Source organism: Loxodonta africana, chromosome 5, assembly GCF_030014295.1.
Source record: "Loxodonta africana isolate mLoxAfr1 chromosome 5, mLoxAfr1.hap2, whole genome shotgun sequence".
NCBI classification, from domain to species: Eukaryota; Metazoa; Chordata; class Mammalia; order Proboscidea; family Elephantidae; genus Loxodonta; species Loxodonta africana.
The window spans coordinates 106261803-106278912 of record NC_087346.1 but is presented as its reverse complement, the minus strand read 5'-3'; the positions used below and the strand labels follow the sequence as shown (position 1 = coordinate 106278912).

At 44.7% G+C, this 17110-nt stretch overlaps 1 protein-coding gene across 1 annotated transcript in view; it reads right to left on the bottom strand.

Annotated features, from left to right (window-relative positions):
• Window positions 1-15780, bottom strand: part of USP46 (ubiquitin specific peptidase 46) — a 76633-nt gene extending 60853 nt beyond the window's left edge. Inside the window, exon 1 of the mRNA XM_010595672.3 lies at window positions 15611-15780. Coding sequence (XP_010593974.1) covers window positions 15611-15646 — 36 coding nt within the window. The 5' untranslated portion in view covers window positions 15647-15780. The remainder of the gene's footprint in view (window positions 1-15610) is intronic.
• Between the last annotated feature and the right edge of the window lie 1330 nt (window positions 15781-17110).

The window sequence follows — 17110 nt, the reverse complement described above, 5'->3', positions numbered from 1 at the left end:
ATGTGTTATAAATCATAATCTCTGCCTGTGGTTAAAGACGATTAGGGTGGGATGTAACACCCTTGGCTCAGATCACGTCCCTGATCCAGTGTAAAGGGAGTTTCCCCGAGGTGTGGCCTGCACTACCTTTTCCTTACAAGAGATAAAAGGAAAGGTAAGTAAGCAGAGAGTTGGGGACCTTATACCACCAAGAAAGCAATGCGGGGAGCAGAGCATATCCTTTGGACCTGGGATTCCTGTGCAAAAAAGCTCTTAGTCCAGGGGAAAACAAAGGAGAAGGACCTTCCTCCAGACCTGACGGAGAGAGCCTTCCCCTGGAGCTGATCCCCTGAATTTGGACCTCTAGCCTACGAGATCGTGAGAGAATAAATTCCTCTTTGTTAAAGCCATCCACTTGTGGTATCTCTGTTATAGAAGCACTAGATAACTAAAACACTAGCTCACAGCTCTTCCTGCTACAACATTTATGCTCTTTTGTTAATGAAAAACAGTAAGGCACTGGAAGAAAACAGTAATAAAAATGACCAAGCAGTGGCCTAAGCATTAGTCATAAATGATTCCACTTGGGCCTCACAACAACCCGGAGAGGTAAGTTCGTTCTTCATCTGCATGTTCTGGACAAGACATGGAGTCTTTGAGAAAGTAGATAACATCAAACTCTCATACCCCATGATGGTGTGGAAACTCCACCCAAGTCTCATCCACAATGCTAACCTGCCACCCAAGGCTCTAGAAACCAGTTAAACAATGGTGCTCCTCTAGTAGCCAGTTTTTTGAACCACCATAAAGAACCTCTTACCTGGGCCAATGTCGCCCAAACTTTGGGCCATGAACCCTGGAAGGATATGAGATCACCTTACATAGCACAAGTAAAAACATTTCTGACTTCAACAATTATGTACTTGATATGTGTTAGAAAAGCATATAACTAGCTCACCAAACCTATTATTTCACAGATGTCTTGTCATAGAATGAGCCCAAATTAAAACAAGGTGAGCATATTTGAAGAAAACTATTAAGTAAATGGAGCCCTGGTGGGCAGTGGTTAAGAGCTCAGCTGCTAGCAAAAGTTCTATAGTTCAAATCCACCACCACTCCTCGGAAACCCTATGGGGCAGTTCTACTCTGTCCTATAGGGTCGTTACGAGTTGAAATCAACTCAACGGCAATGGGTTTATTAAGTATATAAATGCTGAAGGTACACAGAATAATGAGAATAATAAAGGACAAAAAGCTGACATTTGAGAATCACGGATCTAAGGAATTGGATCCGTTCCATGGTTTTCTCTATGGGAAGAGAAGCTTGGGGATAACATATACCCCAGAACACAATCCAAGCTATTTTTGAATTTCACTTTATTAGGGGTCCCTGGGTGACACAATCAGTTAAGTGCTCAACTACTAGCTGAAAGGCTGGCACTTTGAACCCACCCAGAGACATCTCAGAAGACAGGCCTGGTGATTTACTTCCAAAAGGTATCGGCCTTCAAAATGCTGTGAAGCAGTTCTACTCTGCACACATGGGGTCACCATGAGTCAATATCGACTCAATGGCAACAAAAGCAAAACCAAACTAATTGGGGACCCTGGAGGTGCAAACTGTTAATACCACTTGACTGCTAACCAAAAGGTTAGAGGTTCAAGCCCACCCAGAAGCATCTTGGAAAAAAGGTCTGGTGATCTACTCCTGAAAAATCAGCCACTGAAAACCCTATGGAGCTTCCACTCCTGGGCATATACCCAAAAACTTGAAAGCAGGGACTCAGACAGATACTTGTACACCAACGTTCACTGCAGCACTATTCACAATAGCCAAAAGGTGGAAACAACCTAAATGCCCATCAATGGATGAATGGATAAACAAAATGTGGTACATACATACAATGGAATACTACTCAGCCAGAAAGAGAGATGAAGTCTTGATACATGCTACAATATGGATGGAGCTTGAAGACATTATGCTGAGTAAAATAAGTCAATCACAAAAGGACAAATATTGTATGACCTCACTTATATAAAAAGATAAGAACAGGCAAATGTACAGAGATTAAAGTTTATTAATGGTCACCAGGGGTGGGATGGAGAGGGAAAAAGGGGGGATTACTACTAATGCAATACTGGGTTTCGGTTTATGGTGATGGAAAAACTACATTAAGGGTTGGGTTGCAGAGCCAGTTAACATAACTGCTGTCAATAAGTTGTATACTTGTAAAAAGTAGACTTGGCAAAAGTTGTATGACAGATATATTTACAACAAAGACAAAAAAAAAAAAAAGGAGTAACTACTGAAGCTACTTATGCACAATCGTGGATTTGGTTCCTTGCTTTGGAGGTTTAGGGTCATGGTTTCATGGGACATCCCAGTTAAATGGCCTAATAACATGTTCAGTGCTTCTGTTCCACATTCTAGTTTGTTGTGTAGTGCCTGGGGTCTTAAAAGCTTGTAAGCAGCCATTCAAGGTACAATAAATGGTCTCTACTCACTGGAGCAAGAGAGGAAGAAGGAGAGTGAGGAAGAAGGAGAGTCAGGAAGAAGGAGAGTCAGGAAGGAGGAGGAGGATGTGGAATATGTGGCTAATTTTGCCTCCACGAACAACTGCCTCTTTTGCCATGAGACCAGAAGAACTGGATGGTGCCTAGCTATTATTACTGAACATTTTGATCAAAGATTCTATAAAAGAATCCCGATCAAGAGGTGGAAAATGCAGAACAGAATCTCAAATTCTCATGGAATCTAGAATTTCTGGAGCCATGGAGGCCAGATAAAACCCTGAAACTACTGCCCTGAAATAATCTCTAAACCTCATACCTTAAGTCTTCTTAAAACTAAACAATAGTTTAGCTTAACTAGTCAAGGATGTCTGCCTTAAGCGTTGTGCTCTTTTAAGATCTATCTATATGGAATCAAACTGATAATAGCAACTCAAAAGATTAGATAGGAAAGTTAGGGGACAGCTGAGTTTATGTTAACCGAGGATGAACAACTCAGAAAAGGAGGGTGAGAATGGCTGCACAACTTGAAGAATGTAATCGGTGTCACTGAATTGCACAGATGGAAATTGTTGAATCGGTGTATATTCTGCTGTGCATATTCTCAACAACAAAAATAAAACAAATTACAAAGAAAACCACGGGGTCGCTGTGAGTCGGAGTCAATTCCAAGACAACTGGAAAGTAATTGCTTTCATTTATTGAATACTTCCAAAGTACAAGGCATTGCTCCAAGTGCTTGACATATACGATTTCAATTAATCCTCACAACAACTCTATGAGACAGGTGCTATTTATCCTTCTCTTCAAGTGAGGAAACCAAGACACAGAGTTTAATTGCCAAATGCAGACAATTTACCCTCAGAGCCTGCACTCTTCTCTTCACCCCATACTGCCTCCCCCCAATTGACAAGGCAGAATCCCCAGTACCACAGCACCCTGAAAACTTGCATTCAAATGGCAGTGTCCTATGGTACCTTAATCTTAGGGTCCAGTTTGCCTTGAACAGTTCAGATGACACCTCTAGTAGATGAATTAATACCTATTAGTTTTAGCACCCTTTTCACTTTCAGAAGTGTCTGATTTGGAGAATAAATTAGAGGGTGTCACCACCATCCTGTTGGCTGCCCCACTGCAGAACTGAGTTAGGAGAGAGCAGAGACAGGGACAGCAACTATCTCCCCTCCACAGCCCCCACGGCCACAACCAAACCAAGCAGTGAATTCTACCTCTGTGTCCACCCAACTTCCAACCCCAATCTCACGCCTCCCAAAACGCCCCTCTAAACGTAGGTGGCCAGTCAAAAGTAAGTAGGTTTTCCGGCTACATTGATACCTACAGAGCCAACAGCTTTGCAGGAACATGGCTATGTTGCCTGAAGGAAAATGTTAATTTACTACAAGGGTGAGAATAATTATGAAAAGTTACATGCATGAGGGCACCATCACAGCTTACAAACTGCTACCAGGGCAGGACCACCTTTGATTCTCCCAAAAAAAGCTGTGACATGTATTTCATTATCTGCCTGTTTGTTGTAAAGGGATGAAGAAACAGGCTCTAAGACTTACCAAACCAGATGCCAAATCCCACACTCCTCCACTCTACCACTACATGGAAGATGGAAATTGTGTGTTCTGCTTTTCTTTTTTCCCTAGGCCCTTGTTGCTTCAAGTGTGTGCCCCAAGCCAGCAGCATCTACATCACTGGAGAGGTTACAAACGAAGTCTCGAGCCCCATCACAGAGCTACTGAATCAAAATCTGTATTGTAACAAGATCTGCAGGTAATTCCTATGCACATTAAAATTGGAGGAGCATGCCATTACTACACGTCAAGGTATTTCTTGCATTTACCAAGCAACATCTCTTCAGTCATCCAATAACTATTTATTGAACACCTACCACATTATGTACTGAGAACTGTACTGAAAGCTGGGATACAAACAGTGAATAAGATAAATATAAGTCCTGTCCTCATGGAGTTTCCAGTCTAATATAGGGTTTTTTTTCAACCTGGAATGCTCATCAGAATCAGCTGTAACACTTTATTTTTGGGGGGAAAAAAAAATAATAATAAACCTGCAGATGTCTGAAACCTACCCAGACCTTCTGTAACGGTTAAAACTGTATATCAACTTGGCTGGCCATGATTCTCAGTGTTTATATGTGATCACTCCCATGACAGGATCTGCTGTGAGTAACCTATCAGTTGAAAGGGAGTTTCCTCGGGCAAGTGGCCTGCATCTGAATATAAGTGGACATTCTGGCTTTTGCCCTCTCTGGATCCTGCAGCTGCCTCCTGTTCATCTGACCTCCGATTCTAGGGACCTGAGCTAGCAGCTTATCAGCCGATCTTGGGATGTGTGGATCTTCACAGCCTGTGAGCAAGAGCCCTGCTCTCCAACCTGCTGATCTTGGGTTCACCAGCCCCTGCAGCTACGTGAATCAGGAGACACCTATATCCTGTTCACGGACTTGGGACATTCCAGCCACTACAATCGTGTGAGCCATTTCCTTGATACACACCTATATATACGTTTATATGCTTTATATATATTTATACACTTTACCGATTTTGCTTCTCTAGAGAACCCAGCCTAAGACACCTAACTACTTATAGTTGGAAACCCTGGGGCTGTGCCCTAGAAGCTGCATCTCAGAAAAACTCCAATTGGTGCAAGGACTTCAGACAGCATTTTAAAAAACACCTGGTAAAGCTGAAGGCGGCCACATGAGCAGCACACTTCTCCTTCCAGGACTACATCCTGGAGAAGTGAAGGCACGTGTGAAAAGTAGACCAGAACAAGAACATTCACTGCAGCACTGTTTCCAGGGAGAATATTTTGGACACTGACTAATTGCACCTAAATAAGAGAATGGATAAATCGAGTTAAGTCAAGGAATACTGTTATAGCACAGTTAGAATGAATAAACTGGAAACCCTGATAGTATAGTGGTTAAGAGCTATGGTTGCTAACCAAAAGGTCAGCAGGTCAAATCCACCAGGAGCTCCTTGGAAACCATATGGGGCAGTTCTACTCTGCCCTATAGGGGTCGCTATGAGTCAGAATCACCTCAAAGGCAACAGGTTTGGTTTTTTTTTTTTGTTTTATATATGTCAGCCCGGGGACAGTTTTACTCTGTCCTATAGGGTTGCTGTGAGTCAGAATCGAAGAGATGAGGGTGGTCAGCTGTATCTTTAAAGTATTATAACTAAAAAAAAAAAAAAGGCTAAATTTTAATGTCTGTTCAATCTGTGGAGTGGATATTTGGGTGTATGTTGTATTTTGTTTTGCATACTTTTTCCCATACTTTTCCAGGTGTTAATGTTTCATAATTAATTTTTTTTTAAAGCTTCAGCGGTGACATGAAATACACACCATGTTGTAGAAGCATACAGTAATAAAACTCTGCTTATTTATTCAATGTTCAGAAACACAACGACAGTATGGCAACAATCTGAAGCTTCGGGACTTGCAGAATTTTAGAAGCCTCTACATACCAGGTGATTTCCACCTATGTGCAATTTTTTTAAGTAGGCCAAGATTACCCAAGAATAGCAATATCTCTCAAAGTGTGGTCCTCAGCTCACCAACAACAGAATGGGATGAGGGAAGAGACACTTATTTAAATGCAGATTCCAGGGCTCTACCTTAAACCTGTTGCTGTGGAGTCGATTTCCAACTGGGTGGACTGGGAGCTCCCCTATAAGACAGAACAGAATAGGGTTTCCAAGGAACAGCTGATGGATTCGAACTGCTGACCTTTTAGTTAGCAGCCGTAGTTGGCAGATCTTATCCACTGTGCCACCAGGGCTCCAGGCTCCACCTTGGACCTACTTAATAAAAATCTCAAGAGGTAGAACCCCAGAGTTTGAATTTTTTATTAAGACTATGCACACGTGGGCATGAGTATTTGGTAAAAAGAGGAGCCAGTAAAGTATAACATATTTTTATAGTTGACATTTCTGTGTTCATGCTCTGAAAATTAAAATAAAGTGAAGGGAATGTTTTCTAAATGTTTGAGATGGTAATTCCACAAGTACATTCAAGCAGATCCTGATAAAACTAGTTTCCTACACAGGGTTCTAACCTGATGGACCCCCCAAAAAAACAGTATTTTAGGGGAAGACCATAATTTCATGGTGCCTTACTAAAAGAACTTCAAAAAGCAACTGGGTAAACAGAAAAACTGCTCAAGTCCAGCCAAGCTGTTGTTCTCATGGGGAAGAGGCCCCAGACGCTTTCACCAAAGCCAGATTTCCAGGTGTGCCTTGAGCATTGCACTCTTTTAAAGAACAGTCTACACAGGGACAAACTGATAACAGCAGCTTGAAAGGTTAGACAGGACACTTAGTGGGCACTGAGTTTATATAAATGGCGAAGGAACAACTCAGGAAAGGAAGGTGAAATGGATGCACAACCTTAAGAATGTAATCAATGTCACCAAACTGTACATATACAGAAACTGTTAAATTGGTGTATGTTCTGCTGTGTATATTTTCAACAACAACAAAAATAAAATAAATAAGCCCAGTCCAATTAAACAAAGCTACTCTCCAACATGAAGCCCTAGTGGCACAGTGGTCAAAGCAATACACTGCTAACCGAAAGGCAGGGGGTTTGAAACCACCAGTAGCTCTGCAGGTGAAATGTGGCAGTCTGCTTCTGTAGAGATTTACAGCCTTGGAAATCCTATGGGGTTGTTATGAGTCGGAATCAACTCGACGGCAGTAGGTGGGTGCTTTTCAAAATACACAACTCTTGTAGCACAATGGTTAAGTGCTCGGCTGCTAACAAAAAGGTTGGTGGTTCAAACCAACCCAGTGGCTCTGTGGCAGGAAGACCTGACAAACTGTTCCCACAAAGACTGTTTTGCTGTTGTGTGCCATCAAGTCGATCACCACTCACAGCAACCCTAAAGGGTAGACTAGAACTTCCCTGCAGGGTTTCCTAGGCTATATTCTTTATAGGAACACATCACCAGGACTTTTTTCCCATGGAGCCACTGGTGGATTCAAACCGCTGACCTTTCAGTTACCAGCCGAGCATTTAACCATTGACACTTCTATTATATCACATGGGGTTGCTGAGTCAGAAGCAACTGGACAGACCTAACAACAACTCTCTAGCATCAATAACGTGACCTGAACTCAGACCTGCCTAACACAATAACATTTCCCAAATTTCCTCTCGACACTCAAGATATCTTGTCAATTCTAGTCTACAATCCTTTTGTGACAAGTTTTCACCCCTTTCACAATGACCACAGGAGTCTCTCAGTGGTGCAGTTAACACGTCAGCTGCTAACCGAAAGGTTGGAGGTTTGAGTCCATCCAGAGGCACCTCAGAAGAAAGGCCTGGCAATCTACTTCCCAAAAAATCAGCCATTGAAAAACCCTGTGGAGCGCAGTCCTACTCTGACACACAAGGGGTCGCCATAAGTCGGAATCAACTCAACAGCAACTGGTTTGATTTTGGTACAGGGCCACTTGGTCATCATTCTCTCAATACATATCCTTTGTGCCATCCTACCTTTCTTCAATTTTTCTCTGGTCTCCCTGATTTTCCCCTTTATCATTCCTTTCCTGGTTTTCAGACAAAACCAACACTGCAACCTTGAATTTCCAATTCCAGAAAACTGCTCCTGAGCCCCTGGGTTAAAAAAAATCCAGCACAATAAACACATGAAAAGATGTCCAACCTCACTAGTAAACAGGAAAACGCACATTTTAATCCACAAAGATACCATTTCACACCCAAAAGATTGACAAAATGTCAAGTCTAAAAACATCAAGTGCCTATAAGCATGTGCAGCAAGTGGGACTCCCATACGCTGCTGGTTTGAATGCAAATTGGTAGAACCACTTTGGAGTGCAATCCAATAATACATAAAATTTGAAGACACCCATTTCCTTTGATCCTCCTGTTTCCCTTCCAGGTATATACCAGAGAGACTTTCAAACATCCTATACACACAGGAATGTGACTTAAGACAGTTTTTATAGCACTAAAATAACACACACAAAGAAGTGTAAACCTGAACGTTTATCAACAATAAAATGAATGAATACAATGTAGCACACTCATTTGATGGAATAGCATACAGCAATCAAAATAAACTAGAATTACAGTCGTCTACAGTATCTAATTTCATAATTTAAGCAAAAATAAACAGAAGGATTTGTTTGGTATTACAGAGCATTTCTACAAACATGAGGGAACAATACTATATTTAGCTTAACAATACTAAGGTAAGAATGTACACATATATAGTAAATGTATAAAAACATACTATAAACACTAAATTCAGAACAGTGGTCACTCTGTGTAGGGGGAGGGGTAATGAAACGGGGACGAATACAACTGTATTTGTAATCATTTTTATTTCTTCACTGGGTGGTGGGTACATGGGTGTTCATTCTATTATTTTCTACACTTGTCCACAGGCCTGAAATGTACCACCACCCAGAAAAGAGCCCCAAGTCTGAGCAGTGGTGAGTTCTGAAAGTGGAACTTGGGTGATTTCCAGCCACAACTGGGCAGGAGGAAGGCTGGGCCTACAAATGAAAAGGGAAGCCCTGGGAACCAATGGGGTTTCCCCCCATACTCTTAAAACTACCCCGTGCAAATAATCATGATCAAAATTGTGGAAAAACTCCGCACAGAGGATGTTTGACATCTCCAAAATTTTAAGCCATAATCCCAGCAGAGACATATTCCAAAAAGCCTTTAGTGCCAAGAATTGGTTGCTGACACAGAATTTACTTATGGCAAGAAGTTTCTGCTCGTTCATTCTTGGGTGGCCTTCTCTCTTACAGGAGTCCGTGGGTGGTGCAAATGGTTGATGCACTTGGCTGCTAACTGGAAGGTTAGAGGTTTGAGTCCAACCAGGAGAAAGGGCCTGACATCTACTTCCAAAAACTCAACCTCTGAACACCCTATAGAACACAGTTCTACTCTGACATACATGGGATCGCCATGAGTTAGAAATGATTGACAGGGACCGGTTTACCTGGTCTTGCTCTTAAAATACCAGCAAAGCCTTTCGATTCCTTAGACTAACATTACGTTTTACCACAATTAAACGTTCACCATAAAAAAGTTGCGTTAAAATATTTAGACCAAAGATGTTAAATAGACTAAAAGACACCATCTTTTACAACTCTTCCAGTCAGTTTGCTTTGGGCTGGCTGCGCTGATAGGCTGGAGATAAAACCAAAAGAAATCATTCTGACCATACCACAGAATTCAATGCCATCATAAAACCTCAACTCATTCAGAACAACTGGGAAAGAAACAGCTGGGGGCGGGGGGCGGTAATGCACGAGGGAAGAGGTCTACGAATTAGAAAAATTTCCCGGAATTGCTAAAGGAATCAGAATTGAAAATTACTTTCAATTACAATTTTTTTTTTTAGTGAAATCCAAATAAATAAGGTTTTATCGTACAGGTGAACTGGAACACATAAACTTGATACCCAGAGAAATGGTATTTAATTCTAATTAAAAACTGGCATTCAATTTTGTTTACCCTTAGGAATCCCTAGGAATCCAAGAAAAACAGAAAAATCTGCAGGTCAAACTGTCAGTTCCTGACCTAACACAAATTCCTACATATTAGATCTCAGGGGCCAGAAAAACAGAATTTTTCTTTAAACATTAACCCACCCCACCTCAGGCTGCAATTTCTAAAATTGGACAACTATCAGAGTACATCCTCATATATGACTTGAACCACTATAAGCTGGTACATTAAGCTAAACTTATAATCTCCAATTATCTTTGACTTAGCAACGATTCCAACTCATAGTGACCCTACGGAACCCAGGGGAACTGCCTATGGGGTTTCCAAGGAGCAGCTGGTAGACTCAAGCTTTTGGTTAGCAGCTGTAGCTCGCCATAGCTTTTAACCACTGCACCACTGGGCTTCTAAAGCAACAGCAGAGTAGGTGGAAAACTATCACTTCCCCCAGATTATAAGGTTTACACACGTTACTCAATGACTTATTTTTCCAACTATTCTCAAATATTTGCCTCTGGTTAGTAGTTGGCTTCCCAAGATGAAACTACCATTATAAAAACTCATTTTGTTCCAAAATTTTTACTAATTTTACTTTCACAACAAGGTGACTGCATTTATTTAAAATAATTCATATCTGGTACTTGACTGCTGTCAAATAATTTCCTAGGGCTGTTCAATGCATGCTAAAATGTTAATATCTGGGAAGTATGACACAGTTTTAAAGCAGGTAGTTCAGAATGCAAGTAATTGTTAACCAATAAGAAAAGCAGAATTTTGTCAGCCTTTTGTCTATGTCTAAGAGTAAGAACGCTCACTCTGTTAAAGTAAAAGCAAAGAGATTTATTGAGGGTAACGTAATTCACGAATTGGGGAAACACGGCAGAGAGGAACTGACCAAGTGCTCCCACCTTGTGAAGGAGAGGTGAGCCTTTTATATGGTAAGATAACCCACTGCCGTGAAGTCGATTCCACCTCACAGCGTTCCTGTAGGACAGACTAGAACTTCCCCATAGGGCTTCTGGGGCTGTATAATCTTTACCAGAAGCAGACTGCCACATCTTTCTCCCGAGGAGCAGCTGGTGGGTTCAAACTACCAACTTTTCAGACAGTAGCCAACCACTTTTAACCAATGCACCACCCACCAGGGCTCCTTATATGGTAAGATGGAGAGGGTAAACACATGACAGGGCATGAAAAATGGGGAGCAGTAGGGAGAGACCACCAACATCATAATCAACAAAACCGTCCCAGAACAGCTACGTTCTCATGCCCACCCTTATTTGCTCATGAGAAGTTAGGTTAAAGTTTAGGGAAGTCGCCGTTTTCATTCTCAGGAATGCAGAGGCTTTGGACAAGCTAAAGTCTGATTCAAAATGCAGTCTACTTAACAATATGGAGTTTGATTCAAGCCAGGGCTAGCTATCCTGTTCCAACCAGGCACCTCAATTTGGAGTATTCTACATCTAAGAAACACTTCTTACTTAAAAGCTTTTAATGATCAAAAAAAAAAAAATTAGCAGTTTTACAACCGGAGGGAAAAAAAAAGAAAAACAAAACCCAGCTGTTGTGGGGTCAATTCCTACTTACATAACCTCATGTGTGTCAGAACAGAACTGTGCTCCACAGGATATTTAACAGCTGGTTTTCCTGAAGCAGACCACCAGGCCTTTCTTCAGAGGTACATCTGGGTGGACTCGAACCACTAGCCTTTTGGTTAGCAGTATTAACTGTATGCACCACCCAGGGTCCTTGAGAAAAACTAAGGTCCCAAGAAATACAACATTTGCAAAGCGAGGGCACCATAATAGTCATGCTCAACTGAAGAGACACCCAATGCTACAGATTCCAATTCTAAATTACATTTCCTATGATCCTGACCTCGCATAAAATAAAAGCCACAAGCAGAAGGAACACAACTTATAATCTATTTGATACACAGCACTTCTCTGAGATACACCTCACAGCCTCATTAACAAATGAAAATCAGATGCTTTAGACCAATTTGCACGGGTCCAAGTCATATTTCTAGAAGGCATATATGCTTTCTCCTAACAAATACTTCCTCTTTTGAAAATTCTTTAAGCTCTTCAAATGGAAAATAAAAAATAAATAAAAAAGGCCTTCCATCTATAGGGTGATAAAAATACGCAGGAAGTTAAATCCATTGGCCTGGACAAAAATCAGGGGATTCTCAAGGAGGGGGGGGGCAGACATTTCCTCATCCTTGGTAGCAGCTACTTCATTTTGAAAATTACGACACACCAACCAAACAAGCTTTACTTATCTCTGAACCAGACGTTGTCGCGAGGCCAAGCAGACATGCCCCAAGCGAGTTCATCAAAAATTACTATGGCAGGAATTGACACAGAAGAAGAAGTAAAACAAATGGGAACTAGCACTAAAATTCCAGTGAACAATAAAACTTCAGTGGTGGGGAGAGGGGGCGAGGGAGAAAGATGTGGATAATTCCCAAGTACCCTATATCTAAACTGGCACCACAGAATGTGGGGGAACGAGAAGGTGTTTATTTCTCAACCTTATAAAAGGATTTGCCAACAATTTTTGTTTCTGCTGTCTGGGTCCTTTCTTGTCTGGTGGTAGGAACAAATCCACTTTTCAGTACTAAGTCCTGGTTTGTTCAAGTGTTACCCACAGGATGGTATCTTTCAACATTATTCCTAGACACACATCAACATGATCAAAATGTGCGCAATGACTTGCTTAAAACAAAAAAACCAAAAAAGCAATCCTTACTTGTTCTTACTACAACTCAAACCAGCTGGGACTAAATGGAGTCAGGAGGGATGATCAGTAAGAGCCTCAGGGAAGAGTTAAACTGGGAGGACCCCATAAAAGACCTACCTGGAAACAATTCATCAAGTGAAAATTTTAAAGAGGAGTCCAATGAATATTTCCATCTGATCAGGTAGAAAGACAACAGTCTTTCCTTCTGATCAGGTAGAAAGACAGCAGTCTCCTCATCACCAAGCCTTCTTCTCTGGGAAGTGAGACTGAGAGGGGCAGGGGTGGCCTGAGCAGCCTCATAAGGAGCAGGGTTAGGGCTTCCCACCCCAGCCCTTTGTTTACACTGCCACTCAGCTTGGTTTGCATAAATGAAAACATGGGTTGTTTATACTAGTAGCTCCACTCTCCCTTAGAAAATTGGAAGGTGAGACAACAATGAGGAAGATGACATTGACAATAACAGCAAACTGCAGAAATGAGTTGCTGAGGTACAGGGCCTAGTACACTGCAAGTCTTTGCTGTTACTGTCAATTTTATACTCACATATAAAACAGTAACCATGATCAACCCCATTTTATAGATAAGGAAACTAAGAATAACCTGTTCAAGGACACAAAGCTGGCATAAGTAGAACCAGAGCATGAACCAAGGAAAGCTGACTCCAGGGCCCAAACTCTTCGTCACGTGCTCAAAACAGTGGCTAAATTAGAACGTAAAAACTCCCTTCTTATGAATTACTGGTTCCACACTTTACCTGGGTGATGATGCTAACTTTGGCACCTTTTGAGGTCTCCACGTTACGCGGCAACTCTCCAGCGGACAAATGTTGGGCCTATGGTAGTACTGGCCTACTCCTCTTGTGTCCTCCCTGGCTGAGGCTTTGAGCCTCGAGTTTTATTGGAAACGGGTTGTGACATTCTGCCCAGATGTGCCAAGAAGACCCAGCTGCACTGAGGACAAAAAAAAAACAAAACTGGAGGGTGGCTTCCTCTCGGGGCATGCTAGCTTTCAAGTTTCCATCCTGCTTCAGGGCAGAGAAGAGTCACCACACCACTGCGCTGGGACGGTGCCTGACTACCCTGTAGGCCTGAGGCCACCCCAACAGTCGCATGAGAGCATGTACAAGCCGCTCTGGTTTCACAGTTCCCTTCAGGATCGTAGCAGAGAAAAATCCCTAAGAAAGACATCACCTTTTCACTATACCAAGCAACATTAATGCTGCTCAACAGGAAGGACCAGGACCCGTCTCCGCATGGAGAAGGAAGGGAGAGAAATCGAAAAGACTCTGAAAGCCACCCACCACATCTACTCTCCCTGTGCCAGCACCTTGGCAGCTATCACTTGGATAAGACTCAGTATTTGCTCTGCTGGCCACAATAGTGGCCACGACCAACAAGGCTGAAAATTGAAGCCAGCATCAGTGGGTCTCAATTCCATCCCTGAGCTAACACATGCTTCTCTAAGGCTCCCATGCCATGTGTTGATCTTGCAACAGAATGTGAAACAGAAGACTTAAAAGCTGTGTGATGGGGGAAGGGCAGCCAGATCACCTTACCCCCAAGGCTCCTCAGGCAAGCTCCTCCGATTCTCTTTAGGGGCCTGTACTACTAGCTTCAAGGGAGTTTCTCCCAAAAGTGGAGTTAAAACAGCACGTGTCTTAGGGGACACTGAGCTTCTGTTAAGGATGATGGAAAATTTGGGGAACGGTTAATGCTGATGGTTGGCCTACATGAATGTATTTCATGCCACTGAACTGGACACATGAAGACTGTTGAAATGGAAAATGTTGTCTATATATTTACCACAATTAGAAAAAAAAAAAAAGCACATGTCCCAGGTGGGGGAGGAGGGGGGCCGACGTCAGGGTTAGGGGAGAGCCTTGAGGGTGAAGGCAAAGCACACACCCCGCACCCTGCACAGGAGGGCAATGCCTTACTCCAAGGGTCAAGCAGCACTCCCAAAGGCTCTGACAAGTGGTGCCAGCAAAATGCACCCTTGGGACCCAAAGGCGGGATGATGTTCTTGCAGAAACTGAAAGGAAGGGAAACCGATGGGAGAAACACAAAGCGACCACTTCGTTATGGACCTGAACCCATCAGAGCCCCAAGTGATGTCCCTTTGCTTTGCTGAGTCCACGCCCACCAGGCACCACTGGGTCTACACTGGAGCAGGCAGGAGGACCCTGCAGACCTCCTTCTCCACACCCACAGCCACCCCCACCCTGAGGGCGTCCAACTTTCTTTCACTCATGGAGAAACTGAGGCAGCCAGAACAAATCACCAAGCTTTCCCAAATCAGGTTGAAGTTCACTTCCCTAACCACAATTTTGCACTTTTTTACAGCTTTATTACACTGCAAATTTCTCCGGATAAACTGATTGCCGCTGCAAAGCGAATTTTAAATACAGTCTAACGCCGGACCTCAAAATGAGAGGAGGGCGGCCAGGAAGCCCAGCAGGAATTTAATGCAAAGACAGGATGGGTGCCCTCCACCCCAACCCCTGCTTATCCCCCAACCCTCTCCCGCGGGACGTCCGGGTTCCTCCTCCCCACCCCGCCAACCCGTTTCCACCGCAACCCGAGGGCTGGGGCCCGGCAGCGCCGGCTGGCTCCGGGGTCCCAGGTCTGAGAATGGGGCAGGGGGCTCCGGCCGCTCCTGGGGCCGCTCCTGGGGCTGCGGCCGACCCGCCCAGCCCCGGGGCCGGGAACTTCTCTCCGAAGCTCAACAGACCGGACCCACCGCCCTCGCCCCCCACTCCACCGCCCCCCGCCGCCGGACGCGTGTGCAGCTCGGGTTTCCCTTTCTTCGCCTCCCCCGCGCCTCGGGCGCGACCCCCGAGGCTGTGGCCACTCACCATATTACAGATGGAGGCGATGTTTCGGACAGTCATTAGTCTAAAGGTTGCAGCGATCCCGCACCGCCATCTTTATAAGGTGAAAACAGGACTGTCCATGGTGGAGCGCTCGCAGGAGGGCGACGAGGCGGCGGCAGAAGGCGGCCTGGGGTCTGGCTCTCAGTTTGGCTGGGAGAGGGAGGCCGGGAGGGGGAGGAGGCGGCGGGAGGCGGCGGGAGGCGGCGGGGGCGGGGAGGAGAGCGCAGGGGGAAGGCGGGGAGTGGCGGAGCGAGGGAGCCTGGGCCGTGGCCGGCGGCGCCGAGAGGAGGGGCGGCCCGAGCGTGCCCGCCGCGTGGAGTCTGCTGGCCGCTCCGAGCGCCCCGGCCGCGCGCCCGGCCCGGCGTCTCCCGCCTCTGCCCGCGCGCCCGGCCGCCGAGGTTCGGTGTCTTCCTTTTTATTTCCTGCTTCGCTATTTGGGCTGTAATGCGGGCCCGGGCCCTGGCTCGCGCGGCTGCAGGAGCTGCGCCTCGGGTCCCCCGGGCCCACCCCGACGCAGCAGCGCTTCCTCGGTCCTCTGGGTCGTGGCGGAGGCGGCGGACCATCAGCTGGGACCTGCGCCGCTGCTGGGAGAGAAGGGGCAGCGCCAGGCGTTGGGCGCAGGAGGGAGAGGCGGGCGCCCTGAGCCCAGGCACGGACGCCGCGGACAGGGCTGGCAGGCTAGGGGGCCGTTTTCCGTCGTCACTTTTCCTTGCCTTTCCTCCCGACCCCCAACAGCCCCGCATTTTTATTTTTGACGAGTGGAGAAGGCGAGGGGTAGGGGTGCTACGTCCAACTTCCCGTTCTTCTCCCGCGTTCTAGCCGAATGGCACCGGCGGGTGCCCAAGAAGTAAAATGGGGTCAGGACATGGGAGTGGTCAGAAAGCCTTGGCCAGCCACGGGCCGGCTGCCTGGGAAAGGGCGCCGAAAAGGGAGAGGAATCTGGGGCTGGGCGGAGGCCAGAAACGGCGCGGCTCAGGCAATTTGTGACATTAGCAGGTACAAAGGAGAAGTCCCAGTTCTGATCATGGGCTGGGAACTGTCAAAACAGCTACTTGAGTCCGGAAAGAATAAGAACAAGATTTTTCCGTATCTTCAAGGAAAACATACCCCCCCTCAGGTGCACCCAACTTCTCTGGATTTTTAGAAAGGAGCCATATGGACTTTTACACGTTTCCTGCCATAAAAGGTCATGGTTTCCAGCTCAAAGCGCCAATCTGTACATCACTTAGCAAATATAGTCATAAGAATTGGAGAAGCACATTTCCAAATGTGTGAAACAATTCTACATACAAGGTTGCAATTCAGTGCCTTCAAAAGGGAAGTTGTAGAAGTGAAATGGGTGATAAATTCTTAAACCCATATACTTAATGACAAATCGAATTAGAAGAGAAATTAATATAATTGAAAATAACCTTTACCTAACCAAGGATAACATACTGAGAAAATATCACCCTATCCTATGTTAGCCATTTAGCATTATCC